This window comes from Chaetura pelagica, unplaced genomic scaffold (genome assembly GCF_000747805.2).
Source record: "Chaetura pelagica isolate M959 unplaced genomic scaffold, ChaPel_1.0 scaffold185, whole genome shotgun sequence".
NCBI classification, from domain to species: domain Eukaryota; kingdom Metazoa; phylum Chordata; class Aves; order Apodiformes; family Apodidae; genus Chaetura; species Chaetura pelagica.
The window spans coordinates 777943-803227 of record NW_009953207.1 but is presented as its reverse complement, the minus strand read 5'-3'; the positions used below and the strand labels follow the sequence as shown (position 1 = coordinate 803227).

General features: G+C 41.1%; 1 protein-coding gene across 1 annotated transcript; it reads left to right on the top strand.

Moving 5' to 3' along the window:
• PPP2R2D (protein phosphatase 2, regulatory subunit B, delta) lies at positions 1-25104 on the top strand (the record flags this gene model as incomplete). Its single annotated transcript, XM_009997551.1, has 9 exons — positions 1-79; positions 12965-13062; positions 16002-16167; positions 17816-17928; positions 19643-19820; positions 20647-20811; positions 22214-22383; positions 22464-22555; positions 24156-25104. Coding segments are annotated over 9 exons (1341 nt in total), but the record flags the coding sequence as incomplete, so codon positions are not given.
• Between the last annotated feature and the right edge of the window lie 181 nt (positions 25105-25285).

Sequence of the window (25285 nt, the reverse complement as noted above, 5' to 3'; positions counted from 1 at the left end):
GTTGCGGGCGGCGGCAGCAACGACTTCCAGTGGTGCTTCTCGCAGGTGAAAGGGGCTATCGACGAGGACGTGGCGGAAGGTAAGGGGAGGGCCGGGCTCAGCCACGAGCTCCCGAGGGGCCCCGTCCCAGGCTCCGGCTCCGCCGAGGCCACAGGCACCAACACCCTTTTTTTTTTTTCCCTCTCTCGACGTCTGTGTCACGCCCGAGCCGAAGGAGCCCCGGCTGGGAACGGTGGAGCTGCAGCATCTCCCCAGCCCGTGCCCGGGGCTCGCAGGACGGGGTGTGTGTGGCAATGACTGAGGCAGCGCCCAGGCTGCCGGGCGGGGTGCTTTTTGGGGGAGGGCATCACACAGCAGGCACGGTGGCTTCCTCCTCTCCTTTAATTCTAATCGCTAGGGAGAAGAGGTAATGACAGTGATAAAACGGGGAAAAAAACACCAGTGGAGTCGGTCAGGCTTGTCAAGTTTCACCCTGATGCAAAGAGATCAACAGAGAGAGTGGGCAGGTCTGTCATTTGTGCTTAATTTAAAAAGTAGGGTTTAAAGGCTACCTGCAGCTGTGAGCAGATTCTATTCCTACTTGTTAACCTTTGGAAGCTATAAATAGGGATAATTAAGTAGGGAAAATGGGCACACCTTCACATTCCTCTGAAGCTTTTTAAGCACAGCATGTTTCGGAATGAGGAGAAAATAAACGTTTTAATTGGGAAAAGCATTTCTCTGTAGTGTGTAGAAACAATGAAGTTTTGCTCAGCTGTGATAAGAAGGTTCTCCTTTTTCTTAAATTTTCTGGACTGTTCAGGCTGGCAGTACTGCTTAGAAAAGAAGGTGTGAGGTATGTGTGTGAAGCAATTTATTAACTGAAATAACTTGCAATGCCAGTGTGGGGTTGTCTTGGCTTTTGGATATTTTTTTTTATGATTTTTTTTTTACTGGGTGCAGTAAATATTTTTTTCTCACTGTCTGCTGCTAGGAAATTCTGCTAACAGTGTTTTCATTTTCATGCCACTTACTTGGCATTCCATAAAAATAATGGCTATGGGAGAAATAGACTTGCAAACTGCTCAAGAAGAAACTAGTACTCAGGCTCAGTTTTCTTCCTTTCTCCCCCAGTATATTTTTGTAACTTCTACTACTGTTCTGGAGTTCCCAGAATTCCTATGAAATAGTATTTTAAGTTGCTTTTACGAGTTTCCCAAATGGTCCTTTTTAATTAGGTTCTGTCAGCTACATGGAATTGTCAGTTCTCAGTGTTGCAAAAAAATAGACTTCTATGAGCACCTTATTTGTCAGTCAATTGCTGAGCAACATGGATTTTTGTGAAGCTGGAGAGCTTCTCGTTTTTGAAACACCAGTGTGTCCTAAACCCAGTTGATTATTTAAGTGTGTAAGTGGGTGGTCAAAGAGGAACTTAAGTTACTGCTGAGACACATGGAGGCAGAGTTCTTAGAGAGGGGAAAGCTCTCTTGTTTGAGTAACTACAAGTAGCAAGGGGAAATAGTGAGGATGATGCTCAATGCTTTAACCCTGGGTTTTCCCAGATGTACCTTATTACTGGGACTTCCCCTGGAGGGAGGACTGCAGGTTGTGTGAGATGCTGCTACACAGGAGGAACAGTTTTCTTCACAGGGAAATTAATAGCAGTAATCATTCAGCACCTGCTTTTGCAGAATTGGTACTTCAGTTTTGGTTTCCTACTGGACTACAAAAACTGCTTACATTATCTTTATTTTGGGATATGGCCTTTCCCCCCTCTGCTTGTTTTTGCCTTGAAATTGGAATTAAATAAAGGAAATAGACAGTTTGCTTATAATTGCCTGAGTTTGACCCAGTAGTATGCAGTGAGAGTGCAGTTACTATGCTAGATTTTTGCCCCCAGTTACGGAAATATTGGCTCATTACCATTTTTTAAAACATCTTTTACCAAACTGCACATCTAAACCTGTGAGCTGGGTGACTCTTGCCTTCCAGCAGCCTCGCTGCAAATAGTGCAGAGACCCGCTCTGAATTTCATGGCAGTTCTTGTGGTAGTGAAAACTTGCTGCTGTGTAAATTTTTTTTTCCCTCTTTCCTGTTTCATGAAAAATTAACTCCATAGAGGAAACCTGAAGATGACAACCAAAAGTAGCTGCCAAATGTATTAAATACAGACTTTTCTGCTAAATGTACTTTATGAAGCCTGCAAGGCAAAAAGTCACTCCTGTTTGAAGGGCAGTCCTAGCATACTTTTTCTGTTAAACAGTTGTTTCTCATGTCTGTTGCTTTAGTGAAAATACTAACATGGCTTTGCCAAGTGGCTGCACTTAGATGTGCCACTGCCATCCCCATTCCTGGGGTTTTCCTAACTAGGTCATTAATACAGAAAATCACTTTGTCTCCTCTTTGTCTGTTTTGTGTATTTGCCGCCTTCAGTAAGCGATGTTTGAGATCTGTGCAGTGCCCTGTTGGAACAAAGAGAAGAGCCATGTTTGTATGACCAATCTGGACATTAAAAAAAAATAAATCAGGAAAACACAGCAGTTACTGAAGTACATCTTTTCCTAAAGCAGAACAGTTAATTGGATTCAAGGAGGAGAATTGGAGGATAAAACAGATATTGAATAAAGAATTGATACTGGGGATGGCAGAAAGGTTAATTTAAAAAAAAATCTAAATTGTGTTGTAATTTTGTTAGTATAAAACCGTGTGACTACATGTCTGTATGTGCTGCCTGTGAAACTTGTTATTCTTGGATTATGTTTTTCAGTAGAAAGTAGCTTTCTGAAGATAGACTTTTTTTTTTTTCTTTAATAGTCCTGCCTGAGACCTACTCGGTTTTATGATTTCAGTGTTCAATTTGTTTTTTGTGTTCAAAAACATTGTTTGGGTTTGGTTTTTGGGAAGCAAAATATACAGTAGTTAAGTAAATAATGTACAGATATGCCCAGATTGCCTTGGGCGGAGTGTTCCGCATATAACCCATGACTACTTCTGGATTAAATGAACAGAGTATGTGGAGAGAGAGGGAGTCTGAAATAGTGGGGAAAATGTCTGATCCTTGTCCACATGTGAACCTGTATGCTGTGGAGATCATGAGTTTTCAGTTATTGACTCTGGGATTCCCTTGGGTCTTTCAGAGCAGGGGTTTGGGTTGGGAGAGACTCTTTCCTCTGTAGATGCTGGTTTAGCTTGGCACTGGTTAGATTGAACTTCTCTTTCAGTATTAGCATCTTGAAGGGTGTGGTTACTCCCCCAAATGAAGCAGCTATTGATTTCCTCTTGGAGCTTAAGTCTTGAACTCTTTTTAAGTGTTACATTTGAAACCTTTCTTGAAGCAGCAGAGTGCCAAGCCTAGTCTTGTACATAGTGCTGGGCATGGGGTCATTCTGTAGTAGAAAAGAGCTCCTTGGAAGCTCTTGTCTACTGGAAGCTCCAGTTCATTGACTTGAGGATGAACTTGTAAAAGGTATTTCACTGAACAAAACTTTTTCTTAAAAAAAAAAAAAAGTTGCCATTGGCTTTCAGAATACTTGTCTTCTGGTATTGGTTTACTTACATGTTCAGAAATGTATCTCCATGTAAATTGAAAGAACACTGGGTCTTTAGAAAATTTCCAGCTAGTAGTTGGTGCTGGCAGCACTGATAAACTAAAAGATACCTTGTTATCATCAGTTCAAGACATTCTTTACTTCTCCTTTTAAAACTTGTTGCAGTGCTAAGTACGTCTTGCTCAGAACTTTGTGGGAATGTAGAACATAAGCAGGGAGGAAAACCATGATCTAATGCAAATCTCTTAGATGATAATCCTGTAATTGCTCTCAAGTCCAGATACAAGTGATTTAAAAACACACTTAGTGTTAAATTGTCTTTACAAATCAGTGGTTTAAAAATGTTCTCATCTGTTGTTCAGGAGCTTAACTGTCCTCACTGTTTTTAAAGCAAATTTTGGCATAATATCAGATTTTTAAAAAATATTCCAAAACAGGTACAGATATGTGATGTCTGGTTAAAATTGCATGGAAGAAATGGCAGAATTGGTTTCTATCTTTAAGACACTTTTTTTCCTCGTAAGAACTAGAAAATATGTTAATAATTACTCCATTATTAAGCCATATGTATTGTTTCCTTTCATTGTAAATGATTAATTATCCCTGAAAATGTTAGTATTGCTAGAATGGGGCAGAAGATGGCCTTTTAAGCCTCAGTCTCCTGTTTTTGTACAACCTATGAAGCAAGAATTTGTCTTCACCCTTTACTTCACAACACACTATTACCTACAAGTAAGCCAACAGTATTTAATAAGTGGGGTTTTTTTAATTCCAGGTCTGTCAGACAACAAAAAAAAAAACCCAGTGTGTTATGTCACTGGAAAGTAAATGGCACTATTTCACTGTATATTAATGTATATGTAACTCTGGAGACTATTAAAAACAAGTGGTGTGTGTGAGAAATACTTATGTCAGGGATCTTGTTTAAGTTTCTCTCCAATCTGATAATTCTTAGAGCTTCACTCCTCATAACAGGGGAGCCCAGATTTACAAGTGAATAGCTGTGCTTGTAAAAAACATAACTGCAGGTGATCTTCAGGCTTCATAAAAGTGATGCTGTGAAGTGATGATGTCTTGGTTTTCTGTGGAAAAGAGACTCTGTCCTGCCATCTGACATACTTGCACTGAACTTAAACCTGCAATCTTTACCATGGTATCACAGTTTGGTTCTTTTTTCTTTGGCACAGGCACATGATGGGTGAATGGTACTGCAGGGGCAGGAGGGGTATGAATAGAAGTACAAATTCTGAGAACTGTGGGAACTCCCTTTTTTTTGTAAAGGTAACTAGGAGTTTTATGGCCTAGGTGGAGACTTGCAGGCAGTCAGAAGTTGTTCATAAATGCTCTTATTTCACTGTTGAAATTCACCCATAGCTTTGTATCTAGCATCTTTCTCCTGATTCTTGTATGTACCAGAAAATTAGGACAATCTTGTCAGAAAACTAGAGAGGTGCAGGTTTATGGGCGTTAAAGGGGGGGAAAAATATAGCAGTGGAAGATGGCAAGTGGAGTATTAAAGAACAGGTAAGAAAATCCTTTAAAAGACTAGGAAACCACTACACTATAGGAGAAGACAAATTTGTAGGTGTAGCTTGTTGATGGTAAAATGTGAGGCTGCAGGAATGCACAGCTTGTGAGTGAGACACCTTGGGGAAGTGCTGAGTATCAGTTGCAGAGACATTAGGTGGGACATGCAAAATACAACAGATGGAGTAGTGGAAATACAGAAATTAGAAGAAGTCTGTACATCTCTGTGAACAGGGCCTGTTGTCTGCAGCAGGGCAGGCTGGGCTGGCAGCAGGTTGTGTTACCTGCTGACCCAGGGAATCTGGGATCCTGTTCCCACACACTCATTGCTGTGCTGTTTGTTGTGTGTTTTAACATCTGGGGGAAAAGCTTAATAAAAAATGGCAAAAAGACACTTTGTTGAAATACATTTTAAAAAGGGCAGTAAGGTGTGAAAGCTGCAACTGTAAGAAAAATTTTATTTACCCATAATGTTAAGACTTTTATTAACTTCTAATAGAAGCACAACGAAAAGCATGACAATTAGCTTCTTAGAAAGAATCTAACAGAATAACATGAATTAATTAAATAAACTGCCAGTAGGAGAAAGCTTATTGGAATTACAATTCCAGAGCTAAAAAAAAAATAATACTGAGGCAATAGATTTGCATGTAAAATACTGGATTGTGTCATGAATATTATAAATAGCCTCCATAATTACTCATTGCTTATAAGAAAAGACATGGCAAGCTTTGGCAAGCATGAAGATAAAGTTTATTTCTGTCTTACTGAGCTTCAGCTTCACTACTTTCTTTCCTTGCTGCCACTTGACCCTCTCTTTGTACTAACACATCCAGGCAGCTACATGCAATTTAAGCTTAGTGAAGGCAGGTTTTTTAAAATACAATTCAAAGGACTTCCAGCACCAAATTATAGTCTGGTTCCATTGAAAAGAAAATGCAAATTTTAATAAATGAAGGAATTGCTGTAATAGCCTTTTATGAGATGCAAACTTTTATGTGAGTGTCAAATCAGCTGCACCAGTGTTTGGTTTGGGAGAGTCTGCTGGGCAGCCTGGCCTTCGAAGCAGGTCTTGGGAACAGTTTGGCACCTTATGGTGCTGCTTTTCCTCCAAACAGAACGGCCTGCACCCTCGCTCCTCAGGGAAGCTAAGTGGCTGAGCTCCAGGTGGGGCCCAGGACAGGCAGGAGCTGGCAGTCCTGCCCGGAATAGTGCTCTTGTTTGTAGTTTGCCACTGTCTGTCAGCAGCAGTGCTGCCTTCAACCAGCTTCTGCTGCCTCTCTGTCTTTGCTGGCTGAGCCACTGCACTGATCTTCCAACAGCTCAGGTGCCCTGTTCGTGCTCTTGGTTGACCTTAAACCTGTTCAAGGATTTAAATTGTTCAGAAAGCAGACTTACTTGGGACTAGGTTAAATCTACCAGGTGCTTAAAGGCAATCCAAAATATTGTGCAAGTTGCTTCAGTTAGGGCATAAAAAATTGTTAGACCTGATGGATACTTGAAGTGGGCAGAGCTGTAAGAAATTTGGTCTGAGCAAAACTCTGCCACCTTCACTTTAGTCACCTGACTTCTGATACATCTCACTTCTGTGTTAACTCTTCAAATGAACCATAAAAGTGGAAATCTAAAACTTCAGTATATTTAGTGACCTATTCTGAAAAATAAGTGTTTCTAAGTAACTTATATATATGTATATTGTGATTATTGATAGCTTTAAAGTTCATCTCACCTTTCGGTACAATTCAAAAATAGACATCTGATTTAAAAAACTTTTTTTTTTTTTAATTAAACAATATTTTGGGAGATCTTAAGCATAACAATCTTAGTCCATCCTGATTGCACAGCAATGCCAATTTTCTTTATTCAGTGTTCTATAGCATGGAAAATCCAGCTTCACCTGGAAGCAAATCAGCGAGAGGTACAAGAATGAGGAGGGAGCTGTTGCAGAGGGGAGGCTGCGGCTGGGAGGCTGTGGCAGTGCTTGCCTGGCCAGCAGGCAGGGCTGCTGAAGTCCTGTCCCTGCCTGCAGCTCTGCTGTCACTGTGGGATCACTGCAGCCATCCAAATGTGAAGAACTGTCAAACTTCACACCAGCTGCTTCCTCCCTCCCCACCCCAGAGGTCCTGTAATGCAAACAGATACCACTGGTGAGGGTTGGAGAGGGTTCTCTTGCCATGACTGTAAACAAGCAACAAGCAGTTCTCAGGCCCTGAGTGTCTAACTTGTTAAGCTCAAAGATTATTTTGGCTTTTAAAACATTTTTCTATTGCTGCTTGGCAGGTGTTAGCTTCTAAGTTTCTTCATTCCCTCTGATAATCTCTTCCCACTAACAGGCCTCTATCTTTTTTTCCTTTGCTAGTCTTACTTGCTCCTTTTACATTTTTTTATTTTACTGTGTTTGAGTCTTCAGTCTGTTGCTCTGAAATGATGGTCCTCGCCATTCCAGGGTCCTTGCCCCAGGTCACCGTGATTTTCACCACTCAGAAGGGAATGTTGTCACTGTCTGGTGTGAAGGACAGCTGTCCATCCTGATGCCATGTCAGCTCAGCATCATGGGGAGATCCCATGTTTCACAGAACCTGCACTCACCCCCTTCGACACTCACTGCTACTTTCCCATCAACTGTAGGAGACCATACAACATCTCCCACAGCTTTCTCCAGCTGTAAAGTAGAATGTTCTGTGGAATAACTGTGTGTTGGGGGGGGAAAGGTGTGTCACCTTTGGTCTTGATGACAGGCACAGAACTGTTCTCTTATGTTTAGTTTCCACTGGCAGTCTCCTTAGCAGTTGGTGCCAGCCATCTGGCTTTGGCCCAGGCCCAGTCATTTCCGCTCAAAGCAGGAGCCTCTTCAGAGAGTGTCATCGTCCTTAGAGCGGTTCATTCTTCGCATCTCTAGGACCGGTCATGGAGAAAAGGTGCTCGGTATTAAAAATATTTTTCAAGGGAGTGGGGAGGGCCAGGAGACAGGTCTGCTAACGTGGGGTTTTTTTGCCAGTCTGTGTACTGAATGTGAAGCTGCGTGTTGTCTGTTACAGATCTGGAAACTTTTAAGCTAAAATCCCATAGGAGTTGGAGAAGCCTCCTTTTTAGATAGTGACCGACTTTCTTGTTCATCAAGTGTCTGAGGAGTGAGCTTTTGACAAAAGTCTTTGAATACGTTAGAAGAATAAGAAGTTGATGGTGCTTTTGTCTAGTTAGTGTTAGTCCTAAGTTTGTACTTCAGCTGCAAATTCATTCACTGATTCAAGGAGCTATGAAGTAATTATGGGGATGGGGTTTCAGTTTTTAGCTTATAACTGGATTAGTAATAGTAGCAATGTGCAGCCAGATTAGAGAGGAAGAGTTCACAGTAGCTCATTTCAGGTGTCTTAATTTAGATGTTCTGCATCTCCCTGCATTCTCTATTGTCTAAACAGTGAGCCCAAGCACTGGTACTGGTGCAGGTTGCCTGTGTGGGATCAAGTTATTTTGCAGGTCTAAGCCTGTAATTGTCTCAGAATCCTAACAAATGTTAGTCTCTTGTCATCTCATCCCCCTTCGCTCCCTGTGTTACTGGCCCAGGAGGCTTTGAGGGTTACAGAACTTTAGCAGAATGATGATAGGAGGTTTGTGATGCAGGACGATTGGTATTCAGCAGTGCTGTTAAAAGGTTTAGAGCATTTATACTGAATTTTGAAACTTAAGTCTAGGCTTGCAGGTTAGTCTCCGGAGTCACTGAGAATGATTTCTAGTACATTAATATAATGATGGATATTTGCAGCCTTCTAATGTGCTGGGAGTGTGTTTACTACCCATGGAAGTGCTTAGTGCTTTTAAATTTGGTGATTCTACAGAATCATAATTCAGTTGCCAGCAATTTCCCCCCACGCTTCTTTTAATATACTAGCTTTGAAAACAGCTAGGAGTTTCCTACTGTGGATGTAGAGTGTAATAAGTTAAAACTCCTTTCCAAAAGTGAAGCTAAACATTAATTTTTCATGTCTGGAAGGAAACGAATATTGCGAGACTGATATCTTATTGTAAATTCATAGGTCTTGCTGCTCTCAGTAGTTTACAGGAGGAAGTTTACATGGCTGCTTCCAGAACAGAGGATCTTAGGCATGCTGGAACAAAAGTGGAAGGAAAGCTGCATCTCTGTTCTGTAAAGTCATAATTACAGTGTCTTCTATATGAGAAGAGGTCATTAGGATGCGGTCCTTGAGCAGATGGGATAGTTTGTCTTTCCTCACCCTTTCTGTACATTTCATTGTGAGTTATTTTGCTGGTGTGAAGGCTGAAATGTTCTCTGGGAAATAACAGTGGTGCTTGTGCCCATAAGAAAAAGGTATGAGACATGAAAATAAAATAAAAAAGCTTTTAAAATTCCAAAGTTAATGTGATTAAGAAGCTGCAAGGCTTGCTTTGTGTTTCCCTGAAAGTTTGGAGGTGACTTGGAAATAAAGAGCCTTGTAGATGGGTAATGTTGAGCAGAGCACAGTGATTGCTTTGGGATGAATTTTGTAGTTTACTCCTAGTCTCAAAATATTTTTTTAGCCTGCTTTGAGATAGCATACTGCTGAAGGTACTGAGGGAATTGTTCGGGGGATCCATATGCTTAAATTAAACATGGCTATGGGGAAAACTGGTTTTAGTGCATACTTATATATATATATATATAAACTTTAGTACTGTTAAAATATAAAAAGTTGATTCATGTAACTTTTTTTTAACTGAGAAAATATTTGAATAAAGTTTCTATATTTCTGTCCTGACATGCCCCCTTCACTTGCCTATTTCAGTACAGCATTTACTTTTAGTTTACAGGAGGAAGTTTACATGGCTGCTTCCAGAACAGAGGATCTTAGGCATGCTGGAACAAAAGTGGAAGGAAAGCTGCATCTCTGTTCTGTAAAGTCATAATTACAGTGTCTTCTATATGAGAAGAGGTCATTAGGATGCGGTCCTTGAGCAGATGGGATAGTTTGTCTTTCCTCACCCTTTCTGTACATTTCATTGTGAGTTATTTTGCTGGTGTGAAGGCTGAAATGTTCTCTGGGAAATAACAGTGGTGCTTGTGCCCATAAGAAAAAGGTATGAGACATGAAAATAAAATAAAAAAGCTTTTAAAATTCCAAAGTTAATGTGATTAAGAAGCTGCAAGGCTTGCTTTGTGTTTCCCTGAAAGTTTGGAGGTGACTTGGAAATAAAGAGCCTTGTAGATGGGTAATGTTGAGCAGAGCACAGTGATTGCTTTGGGATGAATTTTGTAGTTTACTCCTAGTCTCAAAATATTTTTTTAGCCTGCTTTGAGATAGCATACTGCTGAAGGTACTGATGGAATTGTTCGGGGGATCCATATGCTTCAATTAAACATGGCTATGGGGAAAACTGGTTTTAGTGCATACTTATATATATATATATATATATAAACTTTAGTACTGTTAAAATATAAAAAGTTGATTCATGTAACTTTTTTTTTAACTGAGAAAATATTTGAATAAAGTTTCTATATTTCTGTCCTGACATGCCCCCTTCACTTGCCTATTTCAGTACAGCATTTACTTTTTGTTTAAAACAATAGGATTTGGGTAGGATCTGTGTTTTAATGTGTTTCCACAGTTCTTAACGTAAAGGAACCTAAGATTTTGCTGGCTAGATAGCACTGCTAGTAGGCAGTAGCTGTGACAGACAAATGGTGTTGACTTTACATTTAAAATGTAAAGTTTTAATTTGCTTGAGATAAAAAGTGTGACCAAGATTGACTGGGAAATCAGTGAGCTAGCAGCTGATCTCTTTATAGTCATCTAAACTGTCCATCATCTGTTGAGTACCTTTATTTATAGTATAGGAAGGATAGGTATTAAATACTGATAATGTGACATTGGTGAGTGTGTCTGTATGTGCGTATACAAAGATTTTATCAATGTGGTGCTCTAGAAGCTCATCATTCTAAGGCAATTTCTGAAGTAAGAGATCATTTCGTACTAGTGAAACCTTTACACCACATGCTCTCTTCTGTATTTAACTACTTATTCCTGAAAATTCATTTTAGCAACTGGGAGAGGGGAAAGATTGGTAGGGGAGTTTGTATTTTCATAATTTCTGAGTAGTCTGTTACAGAGGCAAATGGCTATGAACCAGAAATGAGCTTCAAAGTGTGGAATTGGTGAGGAGGGGGGTTCATTTTTATTCTGCCAGCATTTGTAGTAAAAAGGCAAAGGAGTTTGCTGCTCAGCCAACCTGGAGGGGTCATTAGGGCAGGGCCAGGGTTGCAGAGAGCTCTGTGCTTGATGAGAACTTGAGAGATGCTGGTCAGTGCAGCTGGGCAAGCACGGTGGCAGGTGAGGATCCCTCTATGCATGGAGGGGGAGGTGGGCTGGAGAGATGAGCTGGAAACTAGGAATGCAGTTAGTTGTAAGAAGTGGAACAGCTGATTAGAGATTGGTGTGTTCACTGTGGAGTGTGGCAAGCAAGGGGGTGAGTTTGGGTTTACACTGTGGGTCTGTTGAGGATTTGGGCTTAGCCATCACCCTGTTTTTCACCAAAATGTAATCTTTTCATAATCTTTTAAAGAAAAGTGAATATAAAAATAGACTTGTCCACAACCAGATTAGTGGTATGATTTTGTGGTTGGGATAAATCTGTAGAAATGCCTTTTTTTTTTTTTTTTTTTTTGGCAAATAAGGTAAGTCATGATCTTTAGACACTATTTCAAGGACATCTGTTAATAAAAGATGAAATATGAATTATATATTGGGAAGACTGGTTAGACTTCCTAATAATCTTCCTCATAAGAATGAGAGATTATTGAAAGAAATGTATAACATAGCACATAACAATCAATACAGGAAGGTAGTTTTCATCTAGTCTCCAATTGCTAACTCTGAAACTAACTGCTATAATGTACTTCAAATATTACCATATTTATACCTGCATAATATGAAATATAATATTTGCATGGCTAAGCAGGCAGCACTATCAGTAAATAAATGTTTACCTGCAGTTTTATGCCGAGTGGTTTGTGGGTTTTGTTGCCATATGCCTGAAGCCTGTGACAGACGTTTACAGCCCCTTATCTCTCTGCCCCTTGGTTAGAGATTGTTTAAGGGCAATTTTTTTTTTATTGCCATCCCAAAGATTAATTGTGGTGTGCAGTGGTAAATAAATGCTGGTTGTTTTCAAGGGTAAGTCCCAAGGGCACTGAAATCAGTCAGAACTGAAGGCCCTGCCATCCTTTCCTTTGCTCTCCTGTTCCTTGCACTGCACTCACCCTTGCCTCTGGTGTGTTGTGTGGGACTGGAGCCCCTGCACAGTGCTGGGTCAGGACTCTCAGCTGGAAGAATTTTCTTTCTTTTGGTTTCGTTTTTTTTGTTGTTGTTTTTTTCCCCCTTTGGCAGAGAGGGTGCCCAGCTGAGGTTCCTGAAATAACCAGGTGAATATTCAGCTTAGGGGAACAGCCATGGTGCCTCAGACTCAGTGTGGTCAATGGGGGCTGCAGTGCTGCTCCAAAGGGATCCCACAGGATTTCTGCTTTGGGAGCCTCTGGGCAGGCCTCTCTCCATTACATGTGTCAGCATTTACTGGCAACAGGTGGAAGGCACAGTTTGGATCCCCAAAACAATATGGTTTCTCCTTTATTTATTTCTTTTTGTTGGACTCTGTGATCTCAGAGGTCCATTCCAACCAGGACTATTCAGTCATGGTTTGTTTTGGTTTTTCTGTGTTTTAGGATTAAAAGCTGTCAAAAGATTAAAAAATTGAGAAATGAGGAAATGTTTTAGATCGTAAATAAAGTAGTGTTTGTGGATGCTAACGTAAATAAAAGTTGTGGATGCATTAATGTAAGTTGTAAGTTTGTGTTCAAGTCTTGAAACATCTTGATTTGATTTACACATTACAGTGCTATTTTATTTCTGTTTTGTTTACAGCTGATATTATTTCAACAGTTGAATTTAATTACTCTGGTGATCTTCTTGCAACAGGAGACAAAGGTGGCAGAGTGGTTATATTTCAAAGGGAACAAGAGGTCAGTGACTTGAAAAACAAAAGTACTGTTACTACACTGTTCTTGTGTTGCACAGTCTCACTTCATCTTTTCATTCTGTGATGTTTAAATGGTTGGATACTTTTCCCAGAAAACCGTGGATTAGCCACACATTTCTAAATATTTGCCTTGTGCTGACCATAGTAGGTTAGTTTGGTGGTTCCCCTCCCTGCTTTCAAAAGAAAAAAAAAAGTCCCAAAAGTACAGTGAGTTCTCTGTTTGTGCCTAGTATGCTCAGTAACATTTTGCACAATTGCCTTTGGACTTTCTCTTAAACTTTACACTTGGTCAGGGTGATCAAAGACAAATTGTAGTGCTTTAGAAGATCATGTAAGAAGAGCTTATAAAAAAGGATACGTTAAGCTGCAAGTACAGCCTTGAGATTGTTAAAAAATTAGGCATCTGATGTGTCTCAGGATCCTGTAAATCAAAAATAGTGGGAACAGCCATTTCTCCAGAAACAACTGAGCATTTCAGGTCAGAGGGTAGGAAGATTCTGTGTGTTACAGTAACACAGTTTTTCAGCTGGCTGTTTGCAGTGCTGTTCAGTTCTGTGATAGGGCTGTAACTGCCTGACCATTCATCTGCAGATACATCACTGAGCTTTTGATATCCAGAAAAACAGCATGTATTGGGAAAGTGCACTAAATGCTGAAAAATGAGTGTCATACCTTCTCATGTCCGAGAGAAATCTGGAATTGTGTCCTTTAAAAAGTCAGTATTCCACATGGCTTTTCTTCCCCTCTCCACCACTGCTGAAGAGCATGTTTCTTATTTCCTTTGAAGAGCTGATGAGAATTTGAGCCTTTGGTTTTGAGCCTTCTGGATTAGAAATACCAAAATTATTGTGGAATTCAGCTTCTTTATGTGTGAAGTATCCTAATCCCAGGTGCTGTGGGTTGTTTTCACAGAATCCCACTTTTTCCACTGTGTGGTTCACAGGTTGCTCAGTTAACAAACTGTAGTCAGGTATTTTGCATTCCATCCTTACTGTGATACTATTTATAAAGCCTTTTACCAAAGGTGACCTGTCAGTTTTTACTGTAAGGATTTTGAGAGGTAGTGAAATAAAAATACTGTAGCTGAGAAAGCTGCTGAAATGTAACAGTGCAACACCTAGACAGTTCATAGCTCATTTATCATTTAGTCTGCTGTATAGACTTAACTAAGGTACAGAGAGCTCAAGGTCAGAAGTGCCCACCTGCTCAGGATCTCTGACTTTCCTGATGCTTGTTTAGAGCAGGAATATTCCTGGTGGGCTTTCAGCTGGTGGTGCTCAGCTGTTCTGTAAGCCAGAGCCCAGCTGTCACGTCATTTCCTCAGTGTAAAAAAACCACAACAAACCAACCAAGTCTGTAGGGAAGAGTTGGGCATAAGAGTGATTTCTCTTGTCTGTGCAAAACTGCAGAATTTCTGGAGTGGAGGCAAAAAATTCTAAAATAAGTGTATTATACTGGAATCTTAAAATCTTCCAACCAGTGTTTTTAAACATACAGATTTTAGACTAGATTAACTAGGTTGATGACAACTTAGGCTAGTTATAAAATTTCCCATACACTTCAATGTGGGAGGCAAGCTGCAAGGTTGTTCATTGTGCCCATGATTGCAGTTCCGAGCAGCTGATGGTTCCAACCAAGGGTGTGAGTAGAGTGAGAGCACTGGTCACTGCCAGAAAGGGCACCTTCCCAGACAGCAGGTGGCTGGGCAAGGAATGTAGGTAACAACACTGGACAGTGCTGGTGGAGAGGATCCTGTCCAAAGTGCTTACAAGTTAAACGACAGGTAGGCAGTAAAACAGGGTAGAGCCTCAGAGTTAACTAACACTGTGAGAGATTGCAGGGGGAAAAAAGCCTTGGCTGCAATAACCTTATCAGAGCTGCCGAGTTGAGTGTGGAAGCATCACAAGTGCCAGAGCAAAGGTTGGCTGGGCAGCTGCAAGGTGGGAGGCAGTGGTGGCCTGTTCCATGGGTGCAGGGCTGCCTTCTCCTGCTCTTGCCTGTGCCAGGGCCTTGCTGCCCCTCCAGAGAGAGGTTTTCCATTGTGTTTTGAGGAGTTTGCGCTTTTCAAAAGTTCTGGGCACTGCAGCCCTACAAGTAGGGCAGCTCTCCAGACATTAATTGCTATCTAACATGAGCTTCCTTGAAAAGCCTGAAAACTGGTTGCCTTAAATCTGATAGTGCAAATCTGTGGATACTTGTGACTTTGATCTCTGCTCCTTGCTACCACAGCTACCAGCTGAGGACAGTACAAGGTGTCTTCTTGTTCTGTGAGGGGAAAGGTTATTAGTGTACTTGCGCTAGTCTTTGTGCATCATGGTGCGCATGGGAGAACGGCTTAGATCAAAATGTGGTCATTCCAGCCTTCAAGTTTTTGTTATTAAAAAGGTTGTCAAAGCTTAACTATAAGCCTTGACACCACTTCTGGACACACCATGTTTTAAAGTGAGTAGGACAGGAGCTAGATCTAGTGCTCATACTTGATGTTGCTTCCTTCCATGTTTTGGATGAGGAAGAGAATGGAGGTTCAGTGAAGTGCAGAAACTAATGACATGGAGTTGGTGGTTCAGGATTTAGGATGCAGCTCACTTCTCTGTTAGAACTGCCTGGGAGAGAGAGTATAGCCTGGAACTCCTCCAGGTAAAGGCAAGGTCTGCTCTGCAGACAGCAGTGCCTCTGAAGTGCTTGGATGGGCTTTGGTCTCTTGAGTACACATAAGCTTAAACATTTTTAACGAGGAACTCTGTGTGCACTATAATGATGCTAAACTAGATATAATATCATTGAGGAAAAATGTAACATTCATCAAGATGTGTTGTAAAAAGTTTATTTTCTAATTGACAATTTCTAGTCATTAGTTTGTATGTACAATTCTTAATGAACTGAGTAACATCAGCTTAAAAAATATATTGTGTTTCCTTGCAGAATAAGAGCCGTCCTCATTCTAGGGGAGAATATAATGTTTACAGTACCTTTCAGAGTCATGAACCTGAGTTTGACTACTTGAAAAGTCTAGAAATTGAGGAGAAAATTAATAAAATTAGGTGGTTACCACAACAGAATGCTGCTCATTTCCTGCTGTCTACAAATGGTAAGGACACTTTATTTTTGCACAAACAACTTTTTATGTCATTTGAATATTGCCACACCTGTGATCCACTTGTGAGTTTTTTTCCTGGAGTGTTTTGGGGTTGTTTTAATGTCTTCTCCAATTACATGCAAAATACGTTTTAATTGTAATACTCTGTAAATTACTGATTTATGAATGTAAAAATAATGAAGCAGTAACAGAATAGGCAGATCCAGAGCTGTGTTCTGTGGATATACTGACTATCAATTTACATACCCTGTTACTCTGCTTTATAGGTTTTGTATAAACAGGTTCCCAGTAACCTGAACTGTAGCAGAAGTCTGAATTTGACTTGATCATCCTAATATTTAAATGGATTTTTTTGTGATCCCAGATGAATTTTTAATAAAGGCATTTGAAATTGAAACGCTGTGGTTACAGTGCTCCTTTTCAGTACCCAAAATACCATGTGTGTTATGAAAAGCAACTGTTTAAAAGATAATAGTCACTCTAGGAAGAGTGTATTTGTACCATTGTCACTGTGTTCCTTAAAATACACAAGAGCAGTGCAAAAATTACAAGTTCTCATTCACTTCAGTGTTTTTGTTTCTCCCAGTATTTTAGTAGTGGTTATTAAGCATTAGGCCTGGCTGAGTGTTGTCTGTTTATTTTGGTGCACCATGGAGCAGGTTGCAAATGTGAATGCAGAGCTGTGCATGGAAGAACTTGCTGTTCTTTTCAGAGAAATGGGCTCGTTCATAACAGTTCAGATCACTTTTTGCCTAGTGCTTAAATAACTCTATGTAAGGGCTGATATCCAGCCTGCTATGCAAAATTTTAAAAACAGGAATGACTTGGACATTAGAATAATCTTACTTGGATCTAAGTCTTTACTAAGCTTAAAGTAGTCTTTAAACTGTGTCATTCTAAATGCCTTAAAGACAAGCAGTACTTTGGGGAGGAAAGGTTTGTTTCCAGTTAGCTGAGGATCACAGTGAGTACCTACATTGTGCACTTGGAAAGCCGGGGCCTGAGGAGGACAAGGAGCCCTGAAACCATGGGGCAAGGCCTGTCCTCCCTCCCAGCTGTAGGATGTCCCTTAGAGACACCTGGGGCCAGCTGGGTTTTCATTTAGATAGTTAGTGTAAGTAATCCATGGATTTGTGGGGTTTTTCTGTAGAATTTATCTGCTAAAATAACTTAGATAGTCAAACAAAGCTTACTGGTGAATGTTGGTAGCTGGTGTGTGCCAATTCCCTGCAGGAGGGTCATTCTGTTGAAGGGTGGGCAAGGGCCCTTAGTGCCCAGGCACTGTGTTTTATTCAAACATTACACTGGAATTCAAAGGGAATCCATCTTTATTTCCTCTCCATGTACTGGTATTCTCATGCATTACCCACGCCCATCCTCCAAGTGGATGTGCCTGGTGCTGTTTTTGTTTGGTTTTCATGTGTCAGTTGTGCTGAACAATGTGGCTGAAGGCAGAGTGCTTCAAGTGCAGGCAGGAGGGCTGTGCTGCCTCCTGCCCTGCTGGCCAAAGAGCTCCAGCAGGGTCCTTTCTGTGGCAAGTAGTGGAAGTAGAGGGAAATAATATCCACTCTGCCATTATTTAGTGATTTGAATTTGAATTTAATTCATTCTCAAGCATGTGAATTTTTGTTGGTTTTAGATAAAACTATTAAATTATGGAAAATAAGTGAAAGGGATAAAAGAGCCGAAGGTTATAATTTAAAAGATGAAGATGGAAGACTTAGGGATCCTTTCACAATCACAGCACTACGGGTATGTTTCTGCTCTTTGACTTTAAATACAATTTTTGCATGTACTCCTCTATCTTTGTGTCACCAGAGTTGCCAACATAAATGTGTGGAGTAAAAATGATGCTTGTTCAGGGTCACTGAAAATTTGTATAAACAATGGAGACACTTCACAATACATGTATAATGAATAAGGTTTCACTGGAAAATTTGAGGCAAGACCTCATGATTATAATGATATTAACTTCCCAGTAGTTTGGTGTGTGTTTTTTCTTGAAACATCTTGGCATGTTTTAAATGGATTTTAAATTTAAACTGCTTTTTAAAATTAAATATTTGGTTAGGGACAGCCTTCATCTGCTTCAGTATGTTCCAATTGTAGAAAAAGAGACGCTGATTTACTGACAGTAATAACATACAATAAAATCTTGTTATTCAAGCTGGAAAAAATAACGTTTCATCCCCTCAGTATTGCTCTTATTGTACTTGTTGGGTCTTTTGGTTAAAAACAAGACTCAAAAAGACAAACAGTGCTGGGTGTTCTCTGGTTAGATAGAAGGTGTTTCTGTTGGAGGTGAGTTGTGAGCATCTGGAAGACCTAATGTATACTTGAATAGTCATGCCTTCCTTTTGCTTAAATTGAATATTGAACTCAAGCTTCAGGTGTACGTGAGCTTGAGACAATCCTGTTGGGAAAGGACTCTGCTTCCTCTGTAAGGTGTCCTGCTCATGTCTGGGAGCCAAGATCTGATTGGGCATCTAATAAAAGTATCTAAAACCAGGGCAATAAGTTATGATACAGTGTCTTAGCCTGCAGGCTGGAAGTAGGCACAGAAGAAGTGATGGGTTCTACAGTCTTGCCTTTACATAGGAGCAGACTGCTCCTCTGGGAATGTGGAGAGTCTGGAATATGGCCTAGTGGTTTGACATGGTACTGGCTATTCCACTGCAGGAGATCACTGGCATCTGGGAAAGGAGGGTTGAGCTGAACTGCAGGCTGTGCCAGGCACCACATCTTACAAGAAGAGATGGTGGAAGGAACAAGCTTGAACAATTGGCAGAAGGGGAAAAATCCTTGCCTAGAATTATGTCTGTATGTTAAAATTATCAGGTTTTAGAGGACCAGAGTAGATGTATCTTAGGCTGTTGCAGGCTTTGTTTGCATGTTTAGTCACAGAAATATACTTCCCGTTTCTTTTTATAAAGAAGGAGACGTGGAAGAGAAGCAGCACTCGAGAGCTGCAGCCTGTGCAGAGGGAGTATGGCATTTCTAAGTGGCAGTCTTGAGCATCCACAGTAGTGCTGGTTTGATTTCCCACCCAGGCTGGGAGCACTCATGTGGTGAAATGGGAAAATTGCCTCATAAAAAGTACTGGATTAATTGTAATCATTGCAGCTTGATGTAAACAGACTGTGAGAGCAAACATGGTGAGAGCGATTACAGAGCTTCTGGATTAATTTGTTCCTTGTTCCAGGAAGACAGATTATCTTGGGCACTGTCATAACTTTTTTCTTGGTTGGATGATGTAAGTCAGTGTTCTGCTGAGCTTGGTGTACTGCAACAACAGGGGGTGTCCTTGGGCAGCTTGAACCTGCTCACCTGCTGCTCAGTGAGGAGGAGCTAGGGGGAAGCCTCATCCACTTGATCCACAGAAATCTGCAGTGTGCAGCTAATTAATAACTTCTGAATTAATTTATATTTTTTTTTCCAAAATTGACTGTTCTTTTTCATGTTTCAGGTGCCAATATTGAAACCCATGGACCTAATGGTAGAAGCAAGTCCCAGAAGGATATTTGCAAATGCACATACTTATCACATAAACTCTATTTCAGTAAATAGTGATCATGAAACATACCTTTCTGCAGACGACCTAAGAATTAACCTATGGCATTTAGAAATCACAGATAGAAGTTTTAGTATCCTTTTTCTGTTCTCTACGACCACTGGAGCACACCAAAGTTCTGTATGGTTAAGAGAATCACTTTAATTTTACTAATTAGGGTAGGAGTTTTAATCGAGGGATTAGATGGCAGGATTTTATAGTCTGGAGGATTAATACAGAGATAGCAGGCCTTAGGATGTGCTTGCTTGTTCTTGAGAGCAAGCATTCCTTCAGTGGAATGCTGCCAGTGGAAATGTCATTGTGTGGTTTCTAAAGAGAAATGGAGGAATTTGGGGAACATCATTTCTTTGTGGAGTTCAGTCAGTTTAAATAAGAGTTGAAAGTTTCATTTGAAAACTAGATCCTTTGTTGCCGTAGATACTTCTTTCCCAAGTTTAAGGTCTCTTAACTCAGTGACACTCAGTGCTTAAAGAAAGCAAAATTAGGGTTTTTTTCCATGTCAAATGATATAATCAAAATCTTTTTGCAAACCTTTGTCTCCAGAGCTGATAGTAGGGCCTACTTTGACAAATCTGCAGTGAAATGAAAGTTACGGAAATACTAAATATGCAGCAGGTAATATTTAAGTTTTACAGAGCTTTAGGTGAACAGGTGGAGCATATTCAGTGTTCACTAGGAGGCCCGAGAGGGGTCTGAAATTATCTCCAGCATTGTGAAAAGCTGATTTATAAAATCCAGATAGATTGTTTATTTATAAATCTCCATGGGTCACTTGTGTAGATGGCACAGGGTGGAAATGAAGCTCTTGCCTCGGTTCTGTACATTGTGTTTTTAACATCTTGTAACAACGATCTGCTCTGACAGTGGAACGTTAGGTGTCTTGACAAAGCCCTTCCCAGATATTGTAGATATTAAGCCTGCTAACATGGAGGAGCTGACAGAGGTGATCACTGCTGCCGAGTTCCACCCCCACCACTGTAACGTGTTTGTCTACAGCAGCAGCAAGGGCACCATCCGCCTGTGCGACATGCGCTCCGCCGCCCTCTGTGACAGGCACTCCAAGTGTAAGTGGGGAGGCTGGGAGAGAGGGGCTCTGGCCTTTGGTTTCATGCAAAGAGAGGGTGCAGGTGTCTGCTTATAGATAAACCTGCCAAGTTCTGCTTCTTGGTAAAGAGCGTACGAGGTAAGGGTGGTAGCTTTGTAGAATGGAACATTTTAATTGTCTTGTTCTAGGCCATCACCAAGCAGAAGTGTAGCATGAGACAATTGACCATCTGACTCTGCTCCTGTTTACCCATTTATGCATCATAAACTGATGGGAACAAGTGCTTTTGGCACCAGTGAGACCTGTCTTCTGTCCAGACTCAGTCTTGGTGCTTCTCAAAGGTATCTGCTTATCAAATGCCAGTTTAGGGCAGTTTATTCACCTTTGTGCATTAGAAACTGGGCTGATGCTGCCAGAATCCATTTCCTTTGTGACTGTTTGCAGCCCCTAAAATAGAATTAATTCTTAGGAATACACAGTGTTTGCAGCCAGTTTCCTGGGGTGGAAGGTGAATGGATGCTCCTTAGTCTGCTCAGCCACGTGAACTTCTGTGGGTGAGAAAAGCAGTTTTCCTAAGGGGTGTGCCTTGCACACAGCCTCTTGTGGGTTGTTCACTAGGGTATTAGTTGTGGTTTATACCAGTCCTGTGGGGTGACCTACCACACTGATACGTGCAGGTAAGCTCTCTGGAGTGCAGAGAAGGTTTTCCTATTGGAAGGAAACACTTTTGTAGTGGGAATTGCAGAGTGCCAGGTCACCTCAACTAGTCAACTTAGGGTTGTGTTCAGTTACTTTGCACTTTATTTTGTAACTGCTTGTCACTGAGTAACAGCCTTTTGAAAGGGTCGACTCAAAAATAGGGTTCTGGGCAGGTTGTGTCACGAAGTTCAAAGACTGACTCTTCAGTTTAAATAATGCATTTGTCTCCTTTCTGAAACAACACCAATTGCATTTCAAGTGTAGATACTAATATGCCATTTCAGTAGGTTGTGTTGTACAACTTCTGGTCAGATCCAATAAAAGCTTATTGCACAGTAGTCTGGAGATTCACAGGTCATGTACTAAGCTGTTGTGTTTGAGATGTTGCTGTGTTCATCTGCTGAACGTGATTAGTTGATCAGTTGAAATGTTTACTGGTCCCACAGGCTGTTTCTTAACTTTTATCTCTGATTCATCCCCAAGACCTGTGAATTGTAGTTTGCTGGTGCTGTGTTCCAGCTGAGAGTGTTGGAGATGGGTATCTAGCACTCTGGTGACTGAAAGCAGTAACATTGTTTTAAAAGAGATTATTTTTTAAAAGTATTTCACGGCAACTTTATTTAGAAATAAGCTAGTATATTCATTTAAAGTTTTTCAAGTACGGAAACATGTTCAAGGCTGAAAAACTTGGTTTCATTTGTAATTGTGTTTTCTGTCTACAGTTTTTGAAGAACCTGAAGATCCTAGCAGCAGATCATTTTTTTCAGAAATTATATCCTCAATATCTGATGTGAAATTCAGTCACAGTGGCCGCTACATGATGACAAGAGACTACCTTTCTGTTAAAGTCTGGGATCTCAACATGGAAAACAGGCCTGTAGAGACATACCAGGTATGGTGTTCAAGTTCTCTTAAATATCCCTTCCTTTCCTTCTTTCTCTGTGTCTAACACCAGTGCCAATGTTCCCAAAGGTCCACGAGTACCTTCGAAGCAAGCTTTGCTCCCTCTATGAGAACGACTGCATCTTTGACAAGTTCGAGTGCTGCTGGAACGGTTCTGATAGGTCAGTTGGGCCTTCTTTTGGGCTTGATGTCTTCTTTTTGCCTCAGCATTAGCAACTCAGTTTCCAGCCTTGATAAGCAGCAATTACTTTCTTTTGGTGAGAGTTTTATGAGTGTGTCTGAAATACCTAAACAGTGAGTTGTCTGCTATCAAACTCTTGCGAGCTGTTCAGTGGAAAGGTACCAGTTTTGATTTGACAGTAACATGATCAGCCTGTGGAACAGTCTTTGGCCTGAATCTTATCAAATATTGAAGAAGAAAAGATCAAATATTCTTCAAATATTGACGAACATGTGCATGGTTCAGGTGGGGACAATGATCAGGGAAGTGAAATCTCACAAGCTGTGTGCAGGAGTCAGCAGAGAAAGTGGAGCCTACCTAGATTGCTGTAGCAGTGCTAGCTGAGATTGACATTTACTGTTGTGGAACCTGGTTACTCTAAATACCAGATTGTAAGTGACTTGGAGTTGAGGGGAGAAATTCACTGTATCAGTCAGTTCATAAAAAAAAAAACACAACTGCTAGCAGTATTTACAAGATCTGACTTAAAATGGATAAAATAAGTGGTGTTTGCTTTTCACTAAGCAGAAATGCAGGGAAACTGGCCCTTATGTCTATTTTTTTAAAGCAACTCCAGACAATCGTTTTTGAGGGGTAAAACACAAACAGTTAAGGCAAGGTCATCTCATTATAAGGTGAGAACAGAAGAAGTTACAGTGCTTGAAGAACATTTTTCACTCAGGGCCCCAGCACAGTCCAAGTGGTACATTTTGTGGTAATAGTATCTCATTCTCCTCCTGGTCCTTCATTTTTTGTGCCCTGAAGGCAGTGCTGCATGGTGGTCATCCTGGCAATCTGTGGGACTTCTGCCAGGGGGGCAGCAGCGTGGCCAGGGTCAAGGGGTAGAGAGAAGCGTTCAGTACAGAAAGGAGAGAACAGCTCAGGCTCCATTTCCAGCCTGTTTTCTGGTGAGAGTTACAGTCAGGCTGTTCACTGGAAAGCAGATGGATGAGACCATTTCCAGGTGCTTGTTTTCCTGCTTTGTTCAAAGGTGAACGTGATGCTGCTGGACAGACACTGGAATGGTTTCTGCTGGGCTGCATCACAGTCACAGGAGGGGTTTCTTGTACTGGTTCATGACAACTTTTCTTAACTAATCCATTACTGTGCTCATTGTCAACACGTGCATGGTGTCAGAAGGCGCTTTGATCTGGGGCAGTCTGCTGAAAGGGAACAGGTGACAGTGGCCTTGCTTCCACCACAACTCCTGTTACCGCGGGATAACGGGGTAGGGTAGCAAAGGGGAAACCTGCCTTGCTCACATTAAGGTGAATAAAGCATCAGTCTGTGGCTGAGTGCTGATGGCAGGTGGGGGGACCAGGAGAAGACCTGGAGGAGAAAGTGGTGGAGTGGAAGCAGTGCTGAAGCCCAGAACTGGAACTGAGCAGTGGTACATGTCAGAGAGGAGAGGAAAGGAGCCGCACCCTGGTCACGAGGTCGGTCTGGCAGTCCCCTTGTGTGTTAGAGAGAGAAGACAGGGCTTGAAGACTTATTTCTGGAGAGCTAATACTAAGACGGGCCTTTCTTCTGCTTTTAAACAGCGCGATCATGACTGGATCTTACAACAACTTCTTCCGGATGTTTGACCGGAACACGCGGCGGGACATCACCCTGGAGGCGTCCCGGGAGAGCAGCAAACCTCGTGCCATCCTAAAGCCCCGCAAGGTCTGCACAGGGGGGAAGAGGAAGAAGGACGAAATTAGCGTTGACAGTCTGGACTTCAACAAGAAGATTCTTCACACGGCGTGGCATCCCATGGAGAACATCATTGCTGTAGCTGCCACCAATAACTTGTATATATTCCAGGACAAAATTAACTAAGGATGGCTTCCTTGAGGACAGAGTCGTCGTCTTGCATAGTTAAGCTCAGTTGTTTATCTGTAAAAGAGAAGGCCTTGTTGTCCTACCGGTGAAGAACATTGATGCACTTACTTCCCTTTAGATAAAGGAGAGGATCTGGCCTGGTTTTGAGTTCCTGGTGTGGTTCTGCCTTCGGTGGGGTCGGGGAGTGCAGCGTCCGTCGCAGCTTGCTGGGAGAAACCCTCTAGAGGCAGAACTGATGGACAGTGCTCAATAAGGCCAATACTCAAAATAAATGTATTTATTTAAGTCTGAGCCTTCCTTTCCAGTTTATAGACCAAAAATTTAACACCCAAGAAGAAAAAAAAAAAAGTCATAAAAATGTAATTTCTATCTCTTGCGCTCTCTCTGCTGTAATATTTGGGCCTTTCAAAACATATATTGTGCTTCATGCCTGTAAACATTCCTCCTCTGGCCTGGATCTGGGCTTAGGTGTTTTTACCTTTGAGCACTTAGGTAGGTCTTGAGTTGGGTTCGTAGACAGGTTTCCATGAATATTTACTCACCAACTGTATCTATAACCACACCTTCTGGTGTAAACCACTTAATAAAATAACAAAGTATAAAAAGTGTTTTTAAATCTGAAGGTATGTATTCAGTCTTTTTATTTTTTTTTATTGCATGTACTGAGATTGTGCAGGATAATTCTGATGGGCAGATTGGACAATGTTTGCCCTAAAACATTTAATTATTTTTTTTATTATTTGGCAGACTAATACAAACTCTTTTGTGTAGTATTTCAAATTCTAAATTTAGAGTTTCCATGAAATTGTCAGTTAGTTTGAGTTGCACTGGTTTTCTTGTAACATGC